The sequence below is a fragment of the Talpa europaea genome (assembly GCF_964194135.1).
Source record: "Talpa europaea genome assembly, chromosome: 1".
Taxonomy (NCBI): domain Eukaryota; kingdom Metazoa; phylum Chordata; class Mammalia; order Eulipotyphla; family Talpidae; genus Talpa; species Talpa europaea.
In genome coordinates, this window is record NC_140073.1 from 132,034,753 (window position 1) to 132,055,246 (window position 20,494).

The window sequence follows — 20,494 nt, forward strand, 5'->3', positions numbered from 1 at the left end:
TTTAAGATTTATTTATTTATTTATACAAGCACTGGGTACAGTCAGAAGCATGGGAGGGGGAGAGAATTCACCAGAGCCAGAGGGGAGAGCACAAGGTAGATTGACGAAGTATACTGCTGAGGGGAGCAGCGGGCGGCAGGAGAGGTCTGCGCACCATGTGGGACTCTCGCCGGTGGCCAGGGATCGAACCGGTGCTGCAGGGGCTGTGGGCAGCTTCGCAACTCAGCGCTCAACCGCTGCACCACCGGGGAGGCCCAGTTTATGATATATTTTCCAATTAATTGGAGGTACAAGTATTCACTACCATACACTTAGTTGAATGTTCTTCTAGAAATAACAGCAGTTGAAGTCATATCACAGTATTTAATATTTAATAACTTTGGAACTTTTGATTTCTGACCACCAATTTTTAAGTATATCCTAATCTAGAATTTTTTGTTTTAGAAGTTGGCTGACTAAAATGGTTCTCATATCAGCATTAGTATATTGCCATCAGCAACATTTTTTAAACAACTATTGCATTCAAAGAATAGCTTACTTTTGATCTTATAAATAGTAAAGAGCAGTATCAGATGTTTGAAAAGGGAAAGACAAATCTTGTTTGCAGAAGATTATTTTAGCAGATGTGTAGGATGAATTGAAATAGAAATAGCAGAAATAGAAATAGAAAGAAAAAAGAAACATGGTGTTAATATTTAGTAGATACAGAGTTTGAGTTTGGAAAGATGGAAGAAGCTCTGGAGATGGAAAGTGATGATGGTTGTACCACATTATGAATGTACTCAATGCCACAGAACTATATACATAAAAATGGTAAATTTTATGTTATGTGTATTTTGCCACAATAAAAATATAACTATTTGCATTAGATGCCCTATAACCTTTGTTATGGAAATGGACAAAGAAGAGGCATGTAGGAGAGAAAATAGAAGGGATCTGTGGTTTTGATCTGAATAACAGTGAGGGTAGAAGCCAGGAACTTAGGGGAAAATAATGATTAACATTAGAAAGATGAGTTAAATATAGAGACTTGATACTGATATCAGGTATTGATAGACAAAATGTATTTCTTAAAAGAGGGTTTTTTGGTAGAAGAACTGGGGTGTAGTCCAGAGGTGTGGGGGTGTGAGAGTAATCACCAAAGACAGAGTGGGAAGCAAAACAGGTGGATATACTGAAATACCTGCTCAGGGGAGCAATTGTCTAGATAGGAGAGGTCTGCTGCACCATATGTGGGATAACTCCCTAGCTGGGGATCACATTCAGGCCATAGGAGTGATAGTGCTGAGATTTAACCCTTAGGTTAAGGGAGGGCCTAAAAACTAAGATTTAAAGCAACAGATGTACCTGAAAGGCCAAAGGGAAATAGTACTAAAGACTCATCTTTGAGTTTGAGTAGGAGAAGGTTATTGATATTCTTAGAGGGAATTTCTGTGAAATAGAGGAGATAGAAATATTATAGAGCATAGAGAGGAAAAGTATTAAGAAGGCAGAAGGTAGCAGATACTTTAAAAATTTAAACAGGAAATGGGATGGAAGTTGAAGAAATAGGTCCCATGAATTTTTAATAAGCCTATAGAATAGCATATAATAATGATAAAATTCTAAAATATTTTTTTAATTTCTGTGATATGCCTCCAATGTAAACACCATGTAATGAAGGCCATCTCTATAAAATAAATAGTAAAATTAACAAATTTAAGTATTTACATCAAAATGAAAGAGTAAAATACTGTAGTTTATGTAAGCAGAGAAAAGGCAAGGATAAAGAAGAAAAATGGCAAGAGGAAAAAATAAAACAAGTGTAATTCAAGAATGGGATTAAAAAGTTATTGCTAGAGACATCATTAACAGGTAGTAAATGAAGTGAGAAACGGAATTGTATCTGACATACTTAGATATGTGATCTATTTTGGACAGTTTAAAAAAAATGGGGGGGGCCCCCCCGGTGGCGCAGTGGTTGAGCGCTGGGTTGTGAAGCTGCCAGCAGCCTCTGCAGCACTGGTTCAATCCCCGGCTACTCCCCGGCCACTGGAGGAGGATCCCACATGGCGCGCAGACCTCTCCTGCCACCCGCTGCTCCCCTCAGCAGTGTGCTTCAATCTTTCTGCCTGCTCTGCTCCCCACTCTGGCTCAGTGAATTCTCTCACCCTCCCATGCTTCTGACTGTACCCAGTGCTTGTATAAATAAATAAATAAATCTTTAAAAAAAAAAAAAAGAACTTTCTAAACCTGAAGATTTAAAAATAAATAAATAAATAAATGGGATTGCAAAATTTACTTTGCGTAACCCAGTGATTACCAAGTTTTAAGGAAATTCAATAAAACAAGTATCTCCATGATGGTGTTGTCATTAACTTTCATCTTTGTATTCCCGGTTACCTAGTACTGTTAGCACTAAATATCTGTTGAACAATTAGAACTATAAAGATTTAGTGGAGATTTGATAATTCTTAATGTCATTTTACTCATAATCATATATCGGTTTAGCAAGTTTTCACATTACGATTGGGTCCTGATTAAAATGAATAAGTAAAATTGTGAATTTTAAATTATTCTATCAAACCATCATTTGAAGAAAGAATAATAAATTACGCTATGGAAGCGATGTGTATGTGTTATGTATATGCCTCAGAGAGACAGATAAGATATACTAGTATCTATCTTACAGTTCACAGATGGCATGGGTTGAAGTTTTATCATAGGTTTTATGGAAGAAGGTGATATAGTAACTGGCATGATTATAATCCTTTAGTTTTGTCTTCAAGTTCAATGTTGATGGTTATTGATCAAAAACAAGTATCTGCTTAAATGTTTAGAGTATATGAAAATATTATTTGTAATTATAGATTGTGTAAGAAAATTGGTCTTTGCTATATAGATTATAGAATTAATCTTTGTAGATATTTTAATGTTGGTGGAAAGCAAGTGATTATAGGTTTTTCTGAATATTCAAACTGATATGCAAAGCTTAAATTATATGGTTTGTAATGTACTTTTCATCTGGGTCATTGTAACTTATGCTATTTTCACTTGAATGAGAAGAGGAAGGCAGATAATATCTTTTTGCTGACAGGAAAATTGAAATGAGGAATGACTTTTCCAAGATAGAGATGAAGCCACAATTAGAACCTAAGTGCCTAACCCTCCATTTTGTTCTTGCTTCCAAGTTATCCTGTCTTTTTAGTGAGGTAAAGGGAGGAGCAAGGGAACAGGAAAATTCTTTATTTTTCCTTTGTTCTTTGCCAAGATTTTGACTAAACCAGTAGTTTTCTAAGTGCTGGTCTCAGAATTCCACTGTGTGTCCCAATATGTTTAATAATTTTTAATTTGATAACATTTTGTAAAAATTATAAGCCTCTCATCACAGGCAGCTTACTGGTGATGGGACTGGTCTATTGGGAAGGGTAGAACAGCTTATGATACTTAAAAAATTCTTGAACTAGATACTGCTTGTTAAGAGGAATTTTTAAAATATTAGTATATTGATTTTTTTTGGTCAGATGGCCATTATAGAACTTTTTGACATTTGATACATTCTGGCTAGACTGTAATAAAGCCAATGTCATAATGAGACATGATGACTATACATCTACTTATATTTGGTTCTATAGACATGTTCATTCCTGTACTTTCTCCTCATATCCACCACCTCCCATCCCTGTATGGGATCCAAGTTCAGGCATATTGTCAAGTATTTAGTACAACTTATAATAATCCCCTCCTCCCCATTTAGTATTACTATAAACCTTTTAAAAATAGCTGTAAATCATTGAAAAAATCATTTATCGACAAACATTTATCAGAGATGATTCTAAAGAAAGCAATTATATTAACAGTACATTAAACCCTCAATAGGATCTCCTTTAGGATTTCCAAATATGCCTGCAAGTGCTTGAGAAAAAGATCATCATATAATTTCTTTGCTTACTTGGAATCAGAAATGGTTCTGCTATTCTGTTATTTTATGATAATTGGGAATTTTACTCAATTTTTTAAAAAAATACAGGTGAATCTGTACCAGAATACCAGATGGCTTTTCAGACAGAAGTTGGAAACCATCCCACTTTTGAAGATATGCAGGTTCTGGTGTCTAGGGAAAAACAGAGACCCAAGTTCCCAGAAGCTTGGAAAGAAAATAGCCTGGTAAGAAAAAGCTAAATTATTCAAAAGATGGTTTACAACTGAATATGTTTTAATGTCACATGAAGCAAAAATAGACTGGTGATAGTTCTTAAGAGTTCTCTAATGCCAGAAATCATACATACTTGATTTTTATGTTATACATTTAAAAATATTTCAGTATAAAAAGTGTCCTTTTTCTGTTCAGTTTCACTTTTTTTCCCTAAGTGTAAAATATGACTTTAGAGAAACTAACTGATGTATTTGATGTTTGCCATGTTGAATAACAGCCAGAATAATTAGCATGCTAATATTTTAAACATTGAAATTCAGTCTTTTTCTCTTGAGAATGATACCAAAAATGTTAATTAATACAAGACTTACAGATTCCATGGCTAATAGAAAAGGAACCAAGGTACAGTCTCAGAATTCTGCTAATTAAAAATGCAATTTAGGGCCTCCCTGGTGGCGCAGCGGCTGAGCACTGGGTCGCGAAGCTGCCCGCAGCCTCTGCAGTGGCGGTTCGATCCTCGGCTGCTCCCCGGCCACCGGAGGAGGGTCCCACGTGGCGCACAGACTTCTCCCGCCGCCCGTTGCTCCCCTCAGCAGTGTACTTCGGTCCTTCTGCCTGTTCTGCTCCCTTCTCTGGCTCTGGTGAATTCTCTCACCCTCCCATGCTTCTGACTGTACCCAGTGCTTGTATAAATAAATAAATAAATAAATCTTTAAAAAAAAATGCAATTTACAAAACTGAAATGTCTTCATAGAAATACCGTTTGAGTAAATTGTTGTCACAACACTGAAGACATCTATATTTTCCCTCCCTCTCTCCTAATTGTGTTACATAGCAGGATCATCTTATTATCCACTATCAATTCTGAGGTTTGTTTTTTATTTATGAAGTTTTTCATATCAGTACCTGTAGATCTTTCTCTCCATTTAGCTCATAGTTAATTGTATGATATGATATACACACTACATATCATACACACTACACTGTGTTTCTTTCTTGAACAATTTTTTTAAAAGATTTTAATTTAGATCACTGTATAGCAAACAAAATCAAATAGTAGGACATCAAAACATAAATGGAAAAGGAAAAGACTGTCCACCTCCACCAACTCTCTTCAGAAGTAACTCCTATTAAGTGTTCTGACGATTTTGTGTTTGTTTCTAATTTCCTCTTCTAGAAGTTATTATTATGACTTTAAATACTGTATCTTATTTCCTAAGTTATCTCTCACCTAGTTTTTTTCATATTATGTCTATTATTAATTTTTGTTTTGTCTACAGAGAACTAGACTTTTAAATAAAACAAAAACATTGTGCATAATTATGATGATGTAAATATCTATGGTACAAAAAGGTATTGAGCTCAGACTCAGAAAAGGAAGTAAAAATCCTAAACTAGTTAATAAACTTTAAGCAGCCCCTGCAGTTAGAGCAATAATGTTGCAAAAGTCATCATCAGTGGATTGATTCTTTTTTGATTTTTCGGTCATCTTTCTTCTTTCTAAGTTATAAGAAACAAGATATTTTAAAAATCTCATGTCATTTACTTTCTTACAAATAATTTTTTGTATGAAGTTACTCTTTAAGTAATGTGTATTGGTGTGTGTATATGAGTAATAAATGTTATGAAACCTTGTACTTTCAAAGATGATTCTGTCTTACCCAGATACTTGTGTAATATAATGATTTGACTGGGTAATGGTTACAAGATCAGAACCATTTTACTCACTATGTTGAAACCACTACTTTATTGTCTTCTGGCATTCCGACAATAAGAATTTCAATTTCAGCTGTCTCATCCTATTGCTGCATTTTTTTAAAAATCCTCCTGCTTTCCTTTTCTCTACAAGCCTTTTATTTTATCATTGGAATTGTGAAATTTCACCTGGAAGGTGTGGGTCTTTTCACACATTTTGCTTTGCACTGGGCAGTATTTTAGTTTGAAAAATTCAGCAGTTTCTTCAGTTCAGAGATTTTCTTACATTATTAAAAAAGATATTTCCTCTCTTCTATTTCATCCTTCTGGAATTCCAATTGGACAAATACTCGATTACCTGACATTCTGGGTCTTTTTTCTTCTTCTTATAGTTTTTTTCTTCTTATATTTTCCACCTATTTTTTTGTTGTATATTGTTTAAGATTTATCAACTTTACATTTCAAATGACTCATTTAATTATCACCTTTACCACTGTAGATATCTGCTCATTAAATTTTTAGCTTTACATAGTCATTTATATGACTATAACTATTTTCTAGAAATTCTTTTTTTTTTTAATTTTTTTTAGATTTATTTATTTATTTATTTATACAAGCACTGTGTACAGTCAGAAGTGCGGGAGGGTGAGAGAATTCACCAGAGCCAGAGAGGGGAGCAGAGCAGGCAGAAGGACCGAAGTACACTGCTGAGGGGAGCAGCGGGCGGCAGGAGAGGTCTGCGCGCCATGTGGGACCCTCCTCCAGTGGCCGGGGAGCAGTTGGGAATCGAACCGGTGCTGCAGAGGCCGTGGGCAGCTTCGCAACCCAGCGCTCAACCGCTGCGCCACTGGGGAGGCCCGTTTCTAGAAATTCTTATTGTTTACTTTCCCATAGCAATCTGTTCTTGTTTAAAGAATGTAATAGGAATCTGATTATTGGTGAAGATGTTAATTAGATTTATAACACTATACAAATAATTTTTTGATTATAGTTAAACTATGAAAAAGTATTCATTAAGCAATTTAATTTTACTATATATTTTCACTTTTCGATTTTTAGGTTGTCATGTGGGATTATTTTCATCTTGACATATGCGGGGTAATGGCATGTCAGGGAGAAGCTAGAGAGATGTTATGTGTTTCCTTATAGATTTAGATTGAATATTTTCTTCATTGGTCGTCATTGGCAGATTACCTTCATGGAAGGCTTCTGCTTCAAATGAGATTGAAATCTTCAATTAGGAGGCAGTTGAAGACTTGTTGCCATGCTCATATACCCAGATTGCCTCAAAGCTGCAGTTACTGTAGTGGGAGCTAGGACAGGTCTTTAAAAGGTCCCTGACAGTAGGTAAGAGGTTGAATCCTTTATAAGTTTCATTAGATGTGCCAACCTCACCAAAGAGCATCCTCTAAAGAAAAGTCTCTCTGTGAAATTGTACTTAATCAAGTGTAATTTCATCTTCCTTAACTTGGAAATAGGACTCATTTTGAAGTATCTCTTGGTACTACTACCATTATGGGATGTGCATCATAGGCATATTTACTTGAAAATGTTTTACTCTCAGTTTAGACTAGGTTGCTCAGCAAGGGATAAATAATACTTGGTTCATTTCCAATAAGTCCATTTAAATCTAATGTGCTACAGTTAATAGAACTGCTTCTCTGCAGTGACACTCCAATACTAGAGTTAGATAGCTAGTACATATTTTGTAAAGGGAGAAATATAGCTACCTCTGAGAGAAGATTTTTTTGCTTCATAGTTGCACTGAAATTAAAAAAAAATGTAGTAACAAAATTCAAGGTCTTTCAAATACTAATGGATGTGAAAGTTTGTTTTAAAAGCTACCAAGGACACCAAAATAGATCAGTCAATAAAGGGGGAAAGAATAATTTCTTGATAAAAATAGAAGTATAGAAAATAGTCTAAGGGAAATACATGAAAATATTAACCATAACTATTTCTAAATACTGGATTCATGACCAGCTTTTTTCCCTATACTTTCAGATTTTTGCAGTAAAAATATGCTATTACAACAGTCACACATACAGGTTAAGGCTGTTATTTTGTATTAAAATATTTTAAGGTGGCAAAACAAAATTATAGGCCAAGTTTATTTTTTAAATAGTTTTTTTTCTCATATGTAAATCATTCAGCATCCCTTAAAGGCTCCTCTGTAATTTGCTCAATGGTTTTATCTTAATGTATTATCACCCAAAAAATGGAACTATTGCTATGTTCATTTGTTTTCCTCTAGTCTTTTTTCCTTCACTCAATAGTTGCAATCTAGTCTTACGAAAATGTACTGTGTATTTCAGACCTACCTATTTCTTCTTTTCATATTTATTTTAGCTTTCACATTTTCTCTTCCTGATAAAATCTGCATATTTTTGCTGTGATCTAGAATTCCACATTTGCCCTATTTTTTTCCTTATACAACCTACATTAAGAAATGTAAGTTCACAAATACAAGAAATACAAGTTCACATCTTGACGCAGTGTCCTAACATAATAATTAATGTTATTACCTACTATACACCCTGGTCTGGTCTGGTCTGGTCTTTCATTTTCTCCTCCCCTCTCCACCTCCCCCTTCCCTCCCTTATCTTCCTCTTCTCCTTCCCTCCCCTCCCCTTTCCTTTCCTCTTGGGAGACTACAGAATAGAATACTTGTTTTAAATGGGTTGTTATCAACCCATTAAACTGATTTCAGAACCCATGTGTGAACCCCAATATGTATTTTCCTGTCATTAGGTAGGAAAAAATTTAAAAAATCTTTCTTTCCTATCTTTTTTTCCTGCTTATCTTTCTTCTTCAGTGTTAATAATGATGCCCCCATTACTTCATCTGCCCAAATGTTAGCTATCATTATTTATATATTTCTGGAGTTAGAATCTCCTGTCAAAACACTCATCTGATTTTTGCCTGCATAGTTATATTTTTCTCTGTCTTGTTTCCTTTAAAAAATTTTAATATTTAGAGATATAACTGAGCTATAACAAACTGTACATATTTAAGGTGTACAGTCTGAAAAGTTTTAAACATATATGTGTATATATATATATATATACATGCATAAAACCACCCTCACAATTGTGATTGTGAACATGTCACTGACCCCAAAATGTTCTCTAGTGCCCCCTGGTACTCCTTCCCAATTGCCTCTCTCCATTCTCCATTAATCCCCAGACAGATCTACTTTCTGTCATTAGAGATTAATTTATACTGTCTAGAACTTTACTTAAATGTAATTATGTCCTGTTTTTTCTGACTCCTTCACACATAGCATAATTACTTTGATATTCATATATTGTTATGTTTATCAAGAAATTTCTTCTTATTGCTGAGTAGTAGTCCACTGAATGAATATGCTGCAATTAAAAAATTAATTTATTCATTAGTGAAATACCGTTTTTGGTTTTACATCTGTGCTAGTGTTTTGACAGTATAGAATTTCCCCCCCAGGTATGGTAACCATAACTAAAGCACCCATAGTTATCCATAGCAGTCCACTGTACGCTCCCACCCTTCCCTTCCCATCTCTCTCTCTCTCTCCCCTCCTCTGGAAGCCTAGTATCTCTGGTCAGCTTTGAAGTGTTGGTTTAAAGCTTGTCTTTGACCTTTTATTTGGTTTTTCTATGTTCAACATACAAATTGTTGAATGGTGTCTGTATTGACATCATCAATATTTATCTTTCTCCTTCTGGCTTATTTCACTTAGTATAATCCCTCTAGCTCCATCCATGTTGCTGCAAATGATAGGCGTTTATCTTTTTTTATCTCAGTACTATCCCAATGTGTAGATATACCACATTTTCTCAATCCACTCATCTGTTTTTGGGCACTTTTCCATGTATTGGCTATTATAAATAGTGCTGCTAATAAATATAGGTATGCATTCAAGTTAGTGTTTTGTATTTTGGGGCTAAATATCTAGGAATGGAATTGTTGGAAGTAGTATCTCTAGATCAAAGGGTATATTCATTTAAAATTTGTTACTGACACTTTACCCATCAAATCAGTGGCACTCAAGCAAGGCAAGGGCCTGCCTTTCTATCATTAGCATTTTGTGTTATGAAATTTTATATATCTTTGTTAATGTAATAGGTAAGAATGGATCTTGTTTTAATTTGCAACTAATAAGTAATAGAGCCCATATTTGAAGTCAGGCTCTGACTTGAGCTGATAGTCTTATCTATAAAGCTGTAACTAATATTCAAACTACTACACTGTACTGCTTAAACATAATGAATAAGGTTAATCATATTTACATATTTTCTAAGGCATTTGCATTTCCTATTTTTGTACCCTTTGTCCATATTTCTATTATGAACTTACTATCATTTTTAAAATTTCTTGTTTCTGGTAACACCTTGGAAATAATTAAATCAGCTAAGGACCACCAAGAGATGCTTAAACTAGTAGATGAAAAGATGAATACAGCATAGGATATTTTCAGGGGCTTTGAGTTCTCCCCAAAACAATAAGTGAAATTATTAAAAAAAAAAAAAAAACAGGTTGAATGTAAAAGGAAAAAAACAGAACTTTACAAGTGGAGAAACGTGGGAGGCATCAACTCAATCATGTAATCAAGGTTAACTTCACTAGTAATGGGAGATAACAAAATTATATGCCACATAATAAGATGCAGTGAAGAGAATAATAGCATCTCTTCTGTGTTATCCTGCCAAAGAACAAACCTTGAATCCAATAAGAGAAAACATCATACAAATTGAAAACTATTCTAAAAAGTAGCTGACCTAGGGCCTTGCTGGTGGCACAAAGGGTTAAGTGTCAGCACCATGAAGCTATCAGCAGCCACTGCAGCACGAGTTCCATCCCCAGCCAGGGAGCTGACCCACATGGCGCAGCAGACCTCTCCTGTCTTGCCTGCTACTCCCTTCAGCAGTGTAATTCAGTCAGTCCACCTGTTCTGTTCCCTACTGTGTATCTGGTGAATCCCCCATACCTCTGGTCTATACCCTAGTTCCTGCATGAGTAAATAAATAAATCTTTTGAAAAAAAGTAGCTGACCTATACTCTTCAACATGTCAAGGTCAGGGAAAGTAAGTTTGATATTGTTTCAAAAGAACAAGAAAAAATTCTTGTTTTATAACTTGGAACTAATTTATTTTGCCAAACTATTACAAAACCCACTGCAGTAAAGGTATAACTAGTTTTCAGAGATGTATTTATCATAAAAAGTTATCATTGATTCCTGAATTTCCTCTATTATCTTCAAATCCAAGTCAGTTTTAAATCCATAATATACAATCTTTCCTCATTATTCACTGATTTTATATTTGGAATTTGACTACTTGCTAAAATTTGTTTCTAATCTCAAAGTCAATACTCAAAATATTTTCACAGTCATTCATGGCTTGTGTGCAGAGCAGGAACATCTGGAGTCACCAGATGCACAAGTTCCCAGCTGAGGTTGAGCCCGGTGCTCTCTGCCTTCTTGTTTCTTTTTTTCTTTTTTTTTTTTTTTAATTTTCTTTTTTTTTTTTTTGAATATATTTTTCTTTTTTTTTTAATTTATTTTTTTTTTAATTTTATTGTTATATTCCCCATACAATTGCCTTCTTGTTTCATCCCTTATATTGTAAACAAGTGTTCAAGTTGCAATTTATGTAGTGCCTCATTATTCACATTTTTTTCTGCTTTTTGTTGGTGATTCAGTTTAAGATGATCTCCAAAGGTATTTCTGAAGTTTTCTCTAATATTCCTAAGCACAGGAAAGCTGTCATACGCCTTATGGAAAAGGAAATTGTGTGCTAGATTAGCTTTATTCAGGCCGTGAGTGCAATGTTAATAAATTGAAAATATATTTTTAAACGGTATCTATAAACAAAAGTACAAATAAATTAAGATTATGAATTGATCAGTTGACAAAACTGTTGTGGCCAAAGACTCACAGGAACCTAGCCCTTTATTTTAAACCCTAGGAGTGTGGTTCAGTGTTCACTAAATTAGTATTTACAGCAACTTCTTAGAACATGACTAGAACCAATAAAAGAATCAATTGTGCTTTTAGCATAAATGTCAGACTTCTACTTCAAAGAGATAACATTTGCCTTCAAACTCCCAATGACCAATAGCTATTCTTCAAGATCTCCCAAATTTGGAGAGCTAAATGATTATTATTTAATTAAATGAACCCAGGTCAACTAATATCTATATCTATTGTTTGAATTTTATTTATTTTTTAAATATTTTATATATTTTACTTTATTTTATATAATTCTTACATCATTTTTCATTTTTGCACAATGTATGCATTTTCATTTTGGTTATATTCCCCATACAATTCCCACCCCGCTTATTTCGGCTTAATCCCTCCTCTGAATTTTATTTTTTTAAAGATTTATTTTTATTTATGTATACAAGAACTAGGGTGTAGGTCAGAGGTGTGTGGAGGGGGTGAGGTGTGTGAGTGGATTCACCAGACACAGAGTGGGGAACAGAACAGGCAGGCTGACTGAAATACATTGCTGAGGGGAGCAGCAGGCGAGACAGGAGAGGTCTGCTGCGCCGTGTGAGTTAGCTCCCTGGCCCGGAATCAAATTCGTGCTGAAGTGACTGGTGATAGCTTGATAGTGCTGAGACTTCAACCCCTGTGCCACCAGGGAGGTCCCTATTGCTTGAGTTTTAAATTTAACTCAGTAGAGCCTCGAGCATATTAAAATAGAATTAACAATTCAGTATAAAGTTCCCTTTCAAAGATATACTCTGTTCTGTGCTGTGGCAAAAATTAGGGAACCAGCCATGCTTCCTGCACTAAGGCAGGCAGCTTAGAAGAACCAACAGAGAGAAGAAGACAATGCAAAGAATGGGCCATGGAGCAGGATATAGTGAGCATATGTCCAGAACAGTATCAGATAGCCTACAGGTCCAAGGTTCAGATTTGCCTGTCACAGAATGCAAATTATTAGGAAACATTAAAAATGTTGCCAAGATCGCTAACAAGAACTTTATCCTAAAATAGACTTGCCAGAAAAAATCCGGATTTAAGTATTGCATAGCATATACTTATACTAAAAAATTATTTGTTAGTTATGTGAAATTTAAATTAAGTGATATCCTATATTTTTATTTGCTAAATCTGGCAACTCTAGCCTTACTTTCTTAAAAGTGTGTGTTTTACAGGCATAAGAAGTGTGAATGTCAGAGCAAGTGTAAAGCTTAAAACTAAATAAAAATAAATCCAAAAAATCTGATGGGATTTTGGATGACATGAAAGTGTACAAAATTTGTTTTCTTAAAGGGCATTTAAATCAACCTTCTCCAAAAGGGAAACTTGTTCATTACTGATCTCTCTGATAATGATATTGCTTTTCATACTACTGTTGAAGTAGTATTTTAAAAAAAGAAGAAAATGCCAGGCCTTTAAGTTTTATAGTTGAAACGAAGCATTCATTAGTAGGAGTAAAGGAGAACAAACTCACCTAGAGATTGAAGATAGCCTCATGCCAAAATTCCATTAAGCTCAAAACTTGGTTTTAGTGGAATTAGTGGCTACTGATTGACATAACTGCTATAAATCAACAAGGGCATAAGTCTGTGGCCTTTATTAAACATATGTAACATGTTCCAACTGCCTACTCTTACCAATAATTGTCCAAGGAGTTAAATTAAAACTTGCTTGCCTCCCTGCTCCTCACCTTTGAAGAAATGTTACCCTTTTTTTTAAAGATTTATTTATGCATACAGGAACTGGGGTACAGGCCAGAGGTGTGGGGGGTGAGAGGATTCACTAGAGATAGAGCGGGGAACAGAACAGGCAGATTGACTGAAATACACTGTTGAGGGGAGCAGTGGGCAAGAAAGGAGAGGTCTGCTGCGCCGCGTGTGTTACCTCCCTGGCCGGGGATCGAACTCGTGCTACTATGGCCACCAATAGCTTCATAGCACTGTGCCTTAACCCCTTGTGCCACCAGGGAGGCCCGAAATGTGACCCTTTATAGCTGTCTTGCCATCTGCAGTGTTTTATTGTGACTATGTAAAATATTGGTTAAAGAAAATTGATTTTTCTCTTAGTTCATGTCACTGAAAAATAGTCCTTTTTTTAAGGTTTCACTGTTTGTCATATACTTTATTACAGGCAGTGAGGTCACTCAAAGAGACAATCGAAGACTGTTGGGACCAGGATGCAGAAGCTCGGCTTACTGCACAGTGTGCTGAGGAAAGGATGGCTGAACTTATGTTGATATGGGAAAGAAACAAATCTGTGAGCCCAACAGTCAATCCAATGTCTACTGCTATGCAGAATGAACGGTAAGAACTGAGGGGCTTGGCGTCCATCAGTCAGTATTGAAAACAGAGACCAAACAGAGAACAGGAAAGAAATACTACTAAATCAGTCAAATAGTATAATAATTAACTCATGCAATTGAATGTTGTAAACTTTCTTAAATATTTCCATTCTTACTGAAGATTTTTGTTTGGTGTAAGTACAAGATGGAATTTGTTTTCTATCTGAAATAGATACAGTATAAGGGATTATTTTTAGTCTTTCTCTGTTAATGTTCTACATCCCCCAATAATAAAAGTAAAACATGTTCATAGTTCTAGAAGTTCATAAGGATAAATAAAGAAGATAGACAGACAGACAGACAGACAGACAGACAGACAGATAGATAGATAGATAGATAGAAAGATAGAATCTTGTTTGTCCGTTATTCCTCTTCCTCATGCCTTTTGGTTGTTGTTGTTTATTTTTTTATAAAGGAAATGTAATGAATGAACTTGTCTATGTATCTAAAGGCAAAGTTTTCCAGGCTTCATATTCCAGTGTCCCTTTACAGAGCGTACTACTATTGCTTTTATGTGAAAGCAACTCATAAGGTCTTTCTGTTCTACCATGGACATTATTTTATGAAACATTTCTTTATTAGAACTCTGATTTTTGTTCTAAATAAAGGGCTTTTTAAAAAAAATTCTAATACTTGGAACTTTCAAACTGTATCATGTGTTTTTCTTAGTTCCATGTTTGGGGGGAAAAAGTCATCCCACAAATTTGTCACTTTATGTAATACTTGTTGAAAAAAATTTTTTTTAAAGATTTATTTATACCAGAGCCGGGGTACAGTCCGGATGCGTGGGAGGGTGAGAGGACTCACCATAGACAGAGCGGGGAACAGAACAGGCAGGCTGACTGAAATACACTGCTGAGGGGAGCAGCGGGCGAGACAGGAGATATCTGCTCGCCATGTGGGTTGCTCCGAGGCTGATGGGGATCGAACAGGCACTGCAGAGGCTGTGGACAGCTTCACAGTGCTGCGCTCAACTGCCTGTGCCACCAGGGAGGCCCCAAAACTTGTTATAATTTTTCAGAAAAGTATCCAGGAAAGAATTACCAGAGAAAACTGAGATAAAAATACACTTGATTTTTGAATAATTTTCTTAGCTACTTTCTATTACCCTAATTTCTTTTCTTTTTTTTTAAGATTATTTATATATGCATGCAAGAACTGGGGAACAGGTCAGAGGTGTGGGAGGATGAGCGGATTCACCAGACAGAGTGGGGAACATAACAGGCAGATCAACTGAAATACACTGCTGAGGGGAGCAGCAGTGGACGAGTCAAGAGAGGTCTGCTGTGCCATGTGCTTAGCTTCCTGGCTGGGCATTGAACTCTGCTGCATTGGCTGCGGATAGGTTCATAGGTTGCGTCTTAACCCCTTGTGCCACCAGGGAGGCCCTATTACCCTAGTTTCTAACAACAATCTTGAATTAGCTTTCACATATAAACCTTTGTTCCTTTTATATTAACAAATCAAGGAAGGTAGAGACGAACAAGTCTAAATATAATTTTCACTTTGCACATACTGAGAACAATCTTTTGCTTCCATATCCCCTTATCTTTTTTTTCCCCCATGTGCTCCATTATGCTATTTGTACCTCTCTTAAGAGTGTTACTTTTAAGTGATTTCAAACTTTTCTGGAGGGTAAAAAACCCTTGATGTTTTCCCTTGCTCTGCCATTTTTTGCCTTTTCTGACATTCGGCTCTGTCCCCTTTATGTTTCTTCTCATGTTTAGTCATTGCTAAATGACTTCGCCTAAATCATAGTTCATCACATGTGGAATGACTCTTATACTCCATGACTGCTTAGCTTCTTTTTTCATTCAATTGACTCTTTTTCCTTCATCCCTTCCCTGTCATTCCCCTCATAATTTCATCAGTTTTCTGTCATAGCACTTTCTCCTTTGACTGCTGCTTTTCTCCTAAAACATTGTATCTGTTAATGTTTTAGTTAAAGCTACACATGGCTTTTATTTTAACCTGATTTTAAGTAACATAAATACATTACAATGTGATGTGCAAGAATTATCACTCTCAAAGTATGAAGATAATTCTAAAGAACTCTTGATAACTGGAAAAAAATTCTGAATCTTTGATCCTTTTCCTGAGTCTAACGTTGTTCCTTATCACTTTCATTTTGGTCTACCCCAGAAAGATATGTTCCATTGTTAAACTGTGCTGCTTAGTGGAAGCACTTTGGAACAACGTAAAAACTTATGTTCCTTTTATCATTTGGCCTTTGGAATTAAACCGATAACTATGTATCTAGAATTAGGAGAGTGCAGAAGAAAGGTGCACCATCCTTCCTCCTGTCATGAAGCTTTGCGTTTGGCTGTGCAAATATGCGGTTCATAAAGATATATTTGGTAATGTTAAAGAAACTGTAGAGGAGATTTTTCAACTAACTCATGTGAACCAAAATAAAGGACATCTACAAAAGTAGTATTTAGATTCAGAGTAGGGCCTCCCCGGTGGTGCAGCGGTTGAGCGCTGGGTTGCGAACCTGCCCGCGGCCTCTGCGGCGCCGGTTCGATCCCCGGCTGCTCCCCGGCCACCGGAGGAGGGTCCCACATGGCGCGCAGACCTCTCCTGCCGCCCGCTGCTCCCCTCAGCAGTGTGCTTCGGTCCTTCTGCCTGCTCTGCTCCCCGCTCTGGCTCTGGTGAATTCTCTCACCCTCCTGCGCTTCTGACTGTACCCAGTGCATGTATAAACAGAACAAACAAACAAACAAACAAATAAACAAATAAATAAACATGCCTCTATAAAAAAAAAATTGGATTCAGAGTAGCCTTAAATATCTAAATTTCAATAGACAAATCATATTAAATTATCATTTGAAAGTTATTGACGCTGAATATTTGATTTGAATATTTAAATAACCTCTAGAATAATTGTGGGTTAGGAATAAAATAAAAAGGAGTTCACACACTAAAATCAGAGGTGTTAAACTGGGAGAGTTAGTTTGCCATAAATGTACTTTCTCAATGTGACACCTCTTTTCTTTCTTTAAAGAAACCTGTCACACAATAGGCGTGTGCCAAAGATTGGCCCTTATCCAGATTATTCGTCTTCCTCATACATTGAAGACTCTCTTCATCACACTGACAGCATTGTGAAGAATATTTCCTCTGAACATTCATTGTCCAGCACACCTTTGACTCTAGGGGAAAAGAACCGAAACTCAATTAACTATGAACGTCAGCAAGCACAAGCTCGAATCCCTAGCCCTGAAACAAGTGTCACTAGCCTGTCGACCAACACAACAACCACAAACACCACTGGCCTCACTCCTAGCACTGGCATGACCACTATATCTGAGATGCCATATCCAGATGAAACAAATATGCATGCCACAAATGTTTCACAGTCAATGGGGCCAACCCCTGTCTGCTTACAACTGACAGAAGAAGACTTGGAGACAAACAAGCTGGACCCAAAAGAAGTTGATAAGAACCTTAAGGAAAGTTCCGATGAGAATCTCATGGAGCATTCTCTCAAGCAGTTCAGTGGGCCAGACCCACTGAGCAGTACCAGTTCTAGCTTGCTTTATCCACTCATAAAGCTTGCAGTAGAAGTGACTGGACAGCAGGACTTCACACATGCTGCAAATGGCCAAGCATGTTTAATTCCTGATGTCCCACCTGCTCAGATCTATCCTCTCCCCAAGCAACAGAACCTTCCTAAGAGACCTACTAGTTTGCCTTTAAACACCAAAAATTCAACAAAGGAACCCCGGCTGAAGTTTGGCAGCAAGCACAAATCAAACCTAAAACAAGTGGAAACTGGAGTTGCCAAGATGAATACAATCAATGCTGCAGAACCTCATGTGGTGACAGTCACCATGAATGGTGTGGCAGGTAGAAACCACAATGTTAATTCCCTTGCTGCCACTACCCAGTATGCCAATGGGGCAGTACCATCTGGCCAGATAGCCAACACAGTGGCACATAGGGCCCAGGAGATGCTGCAGAATCAATTTATTGGTGAGGACACCCGGCTGAATATTAATTCCAGCCCTGATGAGCATGAACCTTTACTGAGACGAGAACAACAGGCTGGTCATGATGAAGGTGTTCTGGACCGTCTAGTGGACAGGAGGGAGCGGCCACTGGAGGGTGGCCGAACTAATTCCAATAATAACAACAGTAATCCATGTTCAGAGCAAGATGTTCTTGTTACACAGGGTGTTCCAAGCACAGTAGCAGATCCAGGACCATCAAAGCCCAGAAGAGCACAGAGGCCTAATTCTCTGGATCTTTCAGCTACAAATGTCCTAGATGGCAGCAGTATGCAGTGTAAGTGGAGGGGTCATTTAATCTCTTCTGCTTGTCTCTAGAGACCACTTAAGTGACTACTTAGAATCGGATTATGTTTCAAGTAGTAGTTATATACCTTTATCACCTTTGGAAATAAAACAGACCATTTGGTTGGACCTCAAAAGTAATTAGACAACTATAAAGAAAAAAGTAATTTTTTATTGTAGATGATTAAAATTCAATGTCTTGCTAATTAGAATAATTGTCAATTTAATATGTGCTTTATGTAGCTGCTGGTTTATAATGCATCTCACATATTTGCTATGAATGGTCAAGTAAATACCAATTTAGAAATCCCAAGTAAAATGATGCCAGTATAGTTTATTGCACATATTAGTATCTATTATATATACACACATTTAGATTTTATCAGACTAACCTTAATAAATTTTCAGATTTATTCAAAGTTTATTATTCTCTGATCTATTCAAAGTTCAGAGAAAATTCAGAAAAGTCACTCTGAAGAAACTGTCGAGTTGTTTTCTACTTTTTAGTGTCATCTTTTTCAAGTTATGTCTCCTATGGCATTGTGCCAGGGGCCCCACAGCAACTTAAACAAATAGCTCGATGCTTGATTTCTAGCCCCAAAGAGATTATAACACAAGAAAGGAGAACTCACCAAATCTTTAAGAGTCATCATCACAAATGATTTTTTTCTCTTGTAGATTGTCTACACTGATGGAAAAAATTTATGTTTTGTAGCATTGTCAAGGACTACAAAATGTATTGAAGAGATTTAGCTCCCAGAAATCAATCAATAGAATCTAACCTCTTGTTTGAGTGGCATGTATTATAGACTAGTTTGCAGACCCATATGGCAGGGTTTTATCAATGAAACATCATACCAGTATAGGAAAAGGGGATTACAAGGAAATTGTCCTCTAGAATTTCTGTCATTCTTCTGAAAAATATTATATGCCTGTTGCCTCTGCATACATTGACCCCTAAGTAGAATGCTTAACTGAATTTGCCAGTTAGGATATCTACCAGTAACCAAAGGATTGAGGATATAGCTGAGAACTTTGCATTTCTCTTCTCTTTGCTTTTTGTATTTGATCTATATTTCTCACGTGCCCTGTAGAATAATTCAAGTAGTTATAAAAACACTGGGCTTTAAGTATCTCAACAATACGTTGGTTAAATTTTGCTTAGTAAAATATTGCCCGACATCATGAATTTCAAAGAATATCCATTAGCACCTTCTGCAGACATTGGTTTGACCTGTTGTCAAGATACAACCCTAATTCTTTGCTTATTAATATTTAATTGACATATAGTTCTTTTTTTCTGTACTTTGTTTTTAGTAGGTGAGTCAACACAAGATGGCAAATCAGGATCTGGTGAAAAGATCAAGAAACGTGTGAAAACCCCCTATTCTCTTAAGCGGTGGCGCCCCTCCACCTGGGTCATCTCCACTGAACCACTGGACTGTGAGGTCAACAACAATGGCAGTGACAAGGCAGTTCATTCCAAATCCAGCACCGCCGTTTACCTTGCAGAAGGAGGCACTGCCACAACCATGGTCTCTAAAGATATAGGAATGAACTGTCTGTGAAATGTTTTCAAGCCTATGGAGTGAAGTTATTTTTTGCATCATTTAAATGTGCAGAAGATATTGAAACAAAACAAAACTGCTTTATCTTCCTGTCAGTACCCCCTTCCACCCCTGCCACAAGGACTTGCTTTAAATAGATTTCAGCTATGCAGAAAAATTTAGCTTATGCTTCCATATTTTTTAATTTTGTTTTTTTAAGTTTTGCACTTTTATTTAGTCTTGCTAAAGTTATATTTGTCTGTTATGACCACAGAATTATATGTGTGTGTATCAAAAGTGGTCTCAAAATATTTTTTTAAAAAAAAAGCAAAAACAATGTATTGCTGATAATCAGTTTGGACCAGTTTCTAAAGGTCATTAAAACAGAAGCAAATTAAGACAGGTTTGACTGCAGTGGTGTCTGGTATCCATGTTTTATTTCTGGGCACAAGCTAGTTTATATGTTGATACCTTCTTGTACATATCTGTTGGACATTCTTTTCTCTTGTG

At 36.3% G+C, this 20,494-nt stretch overlaps 1 protein-coding gene across 1 annotated transcript in view; it reads left to right on the forward strand.

The window, feature by feature from the left end:
• The window catches only part of BMPR2 (bone morphogenetic protein receptor type 2), a gene marked incomplete at both ends in the record, with an annotated part of 125,491 nt that extends 105,486 nt beyond the window's left edge, over window positions 1-20,005 (forward strand). Inside the window, 4 exons of the mRNA XM_084235808.1 lie at window positions 4,010-4,146; window positions 13,932-14,104; window positions 17,147-18,429; window positions 19,755-20,005. Coding sequence (XP_084091934.1) covers window positions 4,010-4,146; window positions 13,932-14,104; window positions 17,147-18,429; window positions 19,755-20,005 — 1,844 coding nt within the window. The remainder of the gene's footprint in view (window positions 1-4,009; window positions 4,147-13,931; window positions 14,105-17,146; window positions 18,430-19,754) is intronic.
• Window positions 20,006-20,494: the final 489 nt, after the last annotated feature.